The sequence below is a fragment of the Octopus bimaculoides genome, chromosome 16 (genome assembly GCF_001194135.2).
Source record: "Octopus bimaculoides isolate UCB-OBI-ISO-001 chromosome 16, ASM119413v2, whole genome shotgun sequence".
In the NCBI taxonomy this organism is placed as follows: domain Eukaryota; kingdom Metazoa; phylum Mollusca; class Cephalopoda; order Octopoda; family Octopodidae; genus Octopus; species Octopus bimaculoides.
The window spans coordinates 56,398,635-56,407,074 of NC_068996.1; the positions used below are offsets into that span (position 1 = coordinate 56,398,635).

At 38.9% G+C, this 8,440-nt stretch overlaps 1 protein-coding gene across 1 annotated transcript in view; it reads right to left on the reverse strand.

Annotated features, from left to right (window-relative positions):
- The window catches only part of LOC106867231 (uncharacterized), an 8,943-nt gene extending 1,604 nt beyond the window's left edge, over positions 1-7,339 (reverse strand). The window contains exons 1-2 of the mRNA XM_014912043.1: positions 7,131-7,339; positions 247-373 (exon numbers count right to left, since the gene is read on the reverse strand). Coding sequence (XP_014767529.1) covers positions 247-373; positions 7,131-7,339 — 336 coding nt within the window. The remainder of the gene's footprint in view (positions 1-246; positions 374-7,130) is intronic.
- Between the last annotated feature and the right edge of the window lie 1,101 nt (positions 7,340-8,440).

Below are 8,440 nucleotides of genomic sequence, written 5' to 3' on the forward strand. Positions count from 1 at the left end.
ACATACATACATGCATGCATGCATGCATGCATGCATGCATGCATGCATACATACATACATACATACATACATACATACATACATACATACATACATACATACATACATACATGTGTGCGTGCGTGTGTATGCGTACAGTTGTGTGTGAGAGATAGCGTGCGTCTGTGCACATGTGTGTGTCTATATCACAGGTTAAGCTATATAAGTACGTCTAAACCTTGACCTCGCGTAGGTCACCATAGTTACCTCCCGTGGATGTAAAAGCAGAGGTAGGAATGGTAATATCATGTGGGGTGTCAACAAGATTTGATAGTTTCCTTTTGTTGGACGTTTATTCATATCTTGGATGCATTGAATGAATCGATCCCGGTAACTAATTCAATATCATTTACAGATTTTAGTATGATAATCAGTATAAAAAAATTTACAATGATTTGGGAGCTATTAACTCTGATCTGCTTAGGACTAGATGGAATTTATGTGGACTTTCCTGGCAAAGCAGAAGTTGTAAGTCTTCACTACTCTCCAGAGAGCGCTGCTGTTGTGACTAAGATTTCTCGCGGAAAAGTGATATTTTTATATATTCTCTTTTCTACTATATGCACTTGGAAAAGTTTGTAGGGTATTGACAAATGCTTTCTTTAATCGTTCTCAGTTAGTCCGATGTATGATATTATTTGCTGCTTATTACATGTGGCATTCGCACGATGGATGGTGTTTCTTTTAAAGAAGGAATCTTTTAGATGACAGATCTCCACTTTCTTGCAATTACGTTTCCCTCTTTGGTTGTGCATTAATTTTCAGCACTCTGGCCTTATATGTTCGTATATTAAATCTCGTTAAATGAATTCTACTATAAGAAACAGTGATGCCTTTAAAAAAAAATAAAAGTGTTGGATTAAGGGTTGTAGATTTTAAGGAAACATTTGTTTATTAAGAACAGACGCTGTTTTGTTGCACATGCCCTGACATTGTGGGTTAAACCGGATTGTCTTCCTTGTCATGCACTTTATCTTGGATGTGTTAGCCGTATTTCATCCCTCAACGCCATAAAATTTCAGCTGATTGTGCCATTTACTGACAACATTACAGAGATACTCATATGCCTGGAAAGCAACAGTAGATTCCAGCTAAATAATTGGTAAATTTCTTGTCTCTAACAGTTTGACGCTACCAGCTAATGTGCATATTTTTCTTTCTACATTTATCACCAATTTTGTTTACTACCAAAATTGTTTACCACTCTCATCAAACTCAATCGATATCCACTGTCTTTTGTCATCTTCTCTGTGTTTCAGTTCTTAAAACATATACAATCTTTTCTCCCGAAATCTACAATCTTGTGCGATTACTTCAGTGTCCATGTTTTCTGTACAGGAATCAATGTTTACCACCACAATGACTGGTTTTTGTTGAGTTGTAGTGGAATGCGTGCCTCAGTGATCCAGAAAGATATGTCAGTAGAATGCAAGCTCCTGGTAGAGCGTCTCTGCAAGGCAGATCAAAGTAGAGAGGCCAGTCTAATATGGGCCACAACTTCCCTGAGGAAGTAAATAGGCCCAGCATAGGCCCAGCACCCCTACCAAGAAAAAAAAAAGCAAAATTACAGAAGCATCGATGACGGTTCAGAACGCAACAAGACCTGGGAGAGGAAGGCCTTCCCTCAGGAAAATATATGATACGGTGCAACAAAATTCGAAAAGAAGCTGCTAGATCAGCAAAGCTGAAAAAAGCAGGGCTACAACTGAATAGGAGCAGAAAAGACAGCCCCAAATCGATAGAAGTGGAAAAAAGTTACCGATGGCTTGCGTTCCATAGGAATTGAAGGACTTATGTAAATATTCCAATGTTTAAGTTGAACATCAACCGCATAAAATTTAACATTATGAGTAAATTTGTTAAGGCTTTAGGAACAGACCCACCTCAACAGATTAGATAATAAAAACACAAGACTTTCTGCAGTGTCAGCCACTATCTATGACAATTGTATTTTCAGGCACTGGATTGAAAATAGATTTTGTGGTACGTCTTTGGTTACGTAATGTATGTGTGAATTGTGTCGACTAGAAAGACAATTTCATGTTATTATGACAGAGTTGTGTGAGCTTAGGCAATGAGTCAGATATAGAAGGCATGCGAAGATGTTCGGGACGTTAGCGAGCCAATATACTGATGTCATTATTTTACTTGTTCAGAAGAGCGAAATCAATAAGATTCATATATACATCAACTGGCATTCCGTCGGTTACGATGACGAGGGTTCCAGTTGATCGGATCAACGGAACAGTTTGCTCGTGAAATTAACGTGCAAGTGGCTGAGCACTCCACAGACCCTCAACGTAGTTCTCAGGGAGATTCAACATCACACGGAATGTGACAAAGCTTGTCTCTTGAAATACAAGTACAACTCATTTTTGCCAGCAGAGTGGACTGGAGCAACGTGAAATGAAGAGCCTAGCCCAAAGATTCAACGTACCGCTAAGAATCGAACTCATGACCTTATAATCGAGAGTAGAAACCTCTAACCATTAAACCAAACACCTTCACTCATGCATGAACACCCACATACTTGGTGATTGCTCTATCTTCACAAATAATTACTCTCTCCCTCTTCCCCCTCTCTTTCTCTGTGCTTCTTCATCGTCAGTGGTATTTCTGACACTTTCTGTCCGTGACCTCTCAAATGACTATTTAGTCTCACTACATAGTTTGAAACACAGGTGATAGACGAAAGTTGTATCTTCCACTGCATTGATCAGGTCACTTTGCGTAATCTTTGTGTAATGTCATTTATGCTGTCAGACCTGTTGTCGACTTGCAAACAGTTTCCCACGTTACACATGTTGAATCACCTGGCCTAAGAGAGATGACATTGCATACAGTTGATCTTTCATGGAACTTCAAATGGTTAACATACCCATCCTTGGAAAGGAGTAGTTGGCCATTCGTTTCACGCCTCCAGTACTCTATGTCCTCATTGAGGTTCTGATGACAGTCCTTCCGGAACCAACACTTTAGCCTTTCATTCTGAAGGTGACCCTCTTTAAAAGTTTATCAAATGTTCCTTATATGTTTCCTCAATTCAGCTCTTTCTAAAGCTAGTTCTTCCCAGTTCTTCACATCGATTTCCAGTTCTTTCAAGTTGCCTTTTATGCAGTATTTGTAACTTTTTTCTTTGTGGTTTGTGCTGAGCATGTTTTCCATTTACAGTGTACCGCAGAAAAGCTTCTTTGGAATTCTGTTATCTTCCATATGCAAAATGTGGCCTGCCTAACGCATCTGAGTAGCTATGATGAGTAACTAACTGCTTATGCGGCCTGCTCTTGTAAGGTCTTCTGTGTCAGGTGTTTTACTTCGATACTTGAAGAGGTTGAATGTGTCTCGAACATTATTTATGAAAGCGATCAAGCAGCTTGAGAGGTTTGCAGTGTACTGCCTGTTTCAGAAGATTACGATAGAATCATTAGTACGCATGCTTCGTTAACGTTCAGCTTGGTCGTGTTGGTGATGCTTCGATTTTTCCCAATCTCTTTTTTCAAGATTCCCGAATGCTACAGATTCTTTCTGAATTCGTAGATGTATTTTTGAATCTAAGGAGCTATCTGCCAACAATATGCTGCCCAGATAAACAAAAGTAGCATCTACACCCAACTTTGTACCGTATACTATGATATCTGGCTCGACATAATTACATAGACGCATCACATAGATATATAGAATATATATATAAAATAAACAAAATGATTATCTAACAAATTTTATAGCCAAAACCAGTTTCTTCTACGGACTTCTCAAAATCCCCGAAAATAAAACAATTAATGAGATCTGCAAAGAACCGCACTCAGTCTACAAAAATATACGCTTTCTGAAGGATCTCAAATTAAGACGATTGTAGTAGCACCACCCTATGAAACTTAGTCTTAACAAGTTCCTTCACATGCTCTTAAAACATCTCTTAAAATTTACACCTAAGTTTATTAGGGATGATCTTGACCTATTAAACCATTTCCCGCAAAAAAGTTAACGCAGTCGCTTCATTTAATGTAATAAAGCTTTATGCAACCAGCCCACAAATTCCCTAAACAAATTCCCTAATGAATTTCCAGACCGAATTGATCAACAACTCATCACAGAAGGATTAAAATTCATTCTTCAAAATAACTTTATTTTCGAGGAATATGCATACCTACAAATATCCGAAACCACGATGTGTGCAAAAGTTGCCCCAACATACCCCAACTTAGACATGGTAATATCTAGAAGTTCAATTGTATGAACAAGCCAAAACAAAGTATGGTGTCAGCTTTCAAAAAATTGGAAATGGTACTTAGATGACTGCCTTAGTCTGTGGATATACAACCTTGATGAAGTGAGTGATTTCAAATTCATACTCAATAGCATCAATAATAGAATTCAGTTCACCATGGAATTTAACTATAATCAACTACCCTTCTTAGACATTTTGATTGTTAAGAATAACACGAACATAGAAACCGACATATTCTACAAACCTACGGACTCTACTATTTTCTTCTTGCCACCCAAAATATGCCAAATCCAATATTGCATTTAACCTAGCTAGAAGAATCTGAACAATTGTTTCAAATCCGGATGTTCAGAACAAAAGATTCCTTGAATTAAAACAGGCATCTAATCTAACAGAGAATGGAATAGAAAAGGCTAAAGCAATAGACATTGAAGAATTATGGTAAGTCAAACGCACTTCAGATACACTGCCTTTCATTACAACGGATGAGCTAAGAAATGCAGAAATTTTCATCATTATCCATGAGAACATATATTATTGATCTGAGAGCCAAGAACGAAAAAAGCACTTGAATCTTCAAAGAATTTAATTCATGCCATCGAATGCAATGATGGATTTAGGAACGATTACATAGGACAACTAAACAAATAAGTGATCCCAAAAGAAGATAAATTCCACTTAGCGAACATCTGGACACATGCGCAAAACCATTCTCTCAAATTTCTTGCTTTTCCACTCTATCAATGAGCAGATAATATTCCAGCTCAAACAAGACTTTATAAGGAAAGTTTTTTTTTTATTATAAAATATAAACCACTGCTGAACAGGTTATAAAAACTTCTGTAATACACGATTCTCCTTTTCCTATGAATTAGTTATCGCAGAACCTCTTCTTGGGTTCATTCTTAAGAAAACCAAAATGCATGTAGGTGCTATTGTCTATTTACTCCACACCTCGTTATCTTTCTTATCCCACACATTAATTATTACAGAATGTATTTCTGGGTATTTTGGGGGAACACAACAAAGAGATAACCGATATCTAAACGTAAAGAGTCTCGAGTTTTGTCCTGACGAGTTTATATTGAATGTCACGACCCATAACCAAGTAAATCCTTCTTATTTAATATTGCTACCGACTCAGGTGAAAAACATCTAATCAGGCATACTCATTCCGACTTATCCTGCCGTTGTACCTGGATTCCTGAAAATAGTTAAAAAATATCTCCAAGATTTCGTACATAGCAAGCTTCAACTTAATTCATGTGATTAAGCAATACAGAACTCGTCACTACCTGCAGGCTGTGAAGAATTACACGAGTGTTTTAAAAGGACTACCATCTAAACCTCATTCTTCATTAAAGATAAGACATACCTAAAGTGTTCCATTTTCTTCTTAACCCTTTTTTTATATTTCTGTTGAAATTCACTGCCTTTGTGACAATTAAGTTTGAAAGTAATGAAGAATTTGCTTAAATGACATTTTGAAATGAAGTGTTTTGCTCAAGAACACAACGTATTGGAAATCGAACCCATGACCTTGCTATCGTGAGTACCACAGCATCACCTCAAGGCCGTGCGTCTTCATATGTGTGTGTGTGTGTGTGTGTGTGTGTGTGTGTGTGTGATGGACTCTCCCGTCGCTTTCGACAACCCACTCTTTCCTTGTCAGTCATAATGCTTATGTCGAATGTGACATTTAATTCTCACCAACGATTTGCAAGAAAGCCCACAGATCCTGCAAGTATGAGGATTACAGGTCAGTGCAGGTGGCACATTTGCAGCCGCCTTTCTCTTTTACCTTGCACCCCGAAGCTTGTTAATGCTGGTTGCAACAAAGTTTTTTTATACCATTTTGACACAACGATCTCCATCTTGTTTGTTCCAAAGCTGTTTGCTCAAAGGTGTTGTGAGCTATCTTCATTGCTAAGAAATTGCTCTTCAGCTTGTCCTTATATCTGAGCCATTGTTGACCAACATTCCTGTGTCCACTATCAAGCAAGCAGTACATGAAGACTTTTGAGTATTCTTTGGTCACTCATTCTGATGACATGGCCAGCCCAGTGCAATTGCGACTGTATAAGGAAGCTCTCAATTCCACCAGTTACACTTGCTAAACAGGTCGGCATTAGAAACTCTGTCTTTTTGTGAATAATTGCAGATTGTCCTGTGAGAAATTTTGTGGAAAATGTTTCGTTGGTTAATGTGCCGTCTATAGTTTGTCCACGATTCTGGACCATACAGGAGAATAGTAAGAATGGCAGCTTTATAGGCTTTTACTTTGGTGTCAAGTTTAATGCCCTCCATTCCATAGGCGATGACAGTGTTTGCCAAATGTGTTGGTTGCCTTTGCAAGACGGTTGACGATTTCACCATCAAGGGAAGCGATCGAATTCACTTTACTACCAAGATCTGCAAATGACTTCACATACTTTGGGGTTTTCCCATCAACCTATATAGGAGTGTCAGTGAAATTATGAACCAGTGGCCTCTGCTTTACACCTCAAATTTGCTTAGGAGTAAGGCAATGTTGGTGTATCACTTGCGTTTTCTTTATGCTGATGGTCAAGCCACAGAAAACCGGTGTAGAAGTTCTTGAGCTTCCTATAAGGAGGTCGCTACTAGTGCAGCTTCATATGCAAAGAGTAGATCATGAACGATACTGGTGCGTAGCAGTGTTCTGGCTTTGAAACGCTGATGATTGAATAGTTCACCCCTTGTTCGAAACTGGAATTTGACACCACATTCTATGTCACCAAAAGCATACTTCTGTATCACTGAAAAGAAGAGTGCAAACAAAACAGGGGCCATAACACAACCCTGTCTTGTGCCGTTTGTAACATCGCAGGAAGCCGAAGATTACCCGCTAGACATGACAGTAGCCTTTATTTCCTCATGAAAGGAGATGATCACATTCAACATCTTGTCAGGTATACCAAGCTTTTTCAGAACTTTCTCAAGTGCTTGCCGGTTAACAGTGTCGAAGGCCTTAGTAAGGTCAACGAACATCATGAACAACTCTTGATTTTTCTCACGGACCTTCTCCATGACCTGTCGGAGGGAAAATATCATGTCGATAGTGCCACGACCAGAACGAAATCCTTACTGTGATTCTAGAGACAATTCCAGTATTTCAGCGTGTTGTGGAATAGACATTATGACGTCATCATTAGTGACTGAGGTGGAGTTCAACACGGCTTCAAATTGATCTTTCCGTCGTTTCAGGATAACTGATTTATCAGTTAACTGTGTATCTTCACTGGATGGAAAAATAGGAGTAACACCGTGCTTTTGAGGATCATACACTTTCTTGAGGCCACCATAGAAGGCTTTAGAATTCTTTCTGTCTGCAGCTTCTTGGAGTTCAGTACCTCCTTCATTTGTCTCAGAGTACGTTGGACCTGGCCTCTGCATTTCTTATAAGCATTCTCTTTTCTGGATGAGCTCTTATCATTTATCAAAGTTTTATGAGCGCTGCGCATTTTATCAACTGTTGGACATCTGTGTTGTTATCATTGAACAAATCTTGATGTTTACAAACAAGAAGCCCAAGAACCTCTGCAGATGCAGAGTGCGTTGCATCACGCAGAGCTTTCCAAGATGATTCTGTGTTATCATTGATGTCAACAGAGTTGAACTCAGTGTCCAGCTTGATAGAGAGCTCGGCCTGCTTTCCAACGGTTTTCAAAAGCAGAACATTAATGCGCTTAGGCACCGATGACTTTTGTAGTCTTGTGTGTTTCAGATGGAACGTAGCCTTACTACAGTGAAGAGAATGGTCAGAGAGATGGCAAGAGTTAGGAAAGGAACGTGTAATGGTAAAGTCCCTAATATCTTGTTTCTTAGTGATAACATAGACTATGGGATACCAATCCTTAGATCAAGGATGCATCCAGGGCATCTTGCAACAATTTCGCTGTTGAAAAATGGTATTTGTGATGCTCAGACTGAATTCCTTGTAGATGGAGAGCACACAGAGACCGCTGGAGTTCATTCGACCTACACCATGGCGACCAAGTACCCCTTCCATGCCTCATAGTCAGTACCAACACGAGCGTTAAAGTCGCCCATAAGGATAAGTTTATCCCTATGGTGAGATTTTAATAACATACTCGAATATATATGCAACTACACATACACACACACACACACACACACACACACACACACACA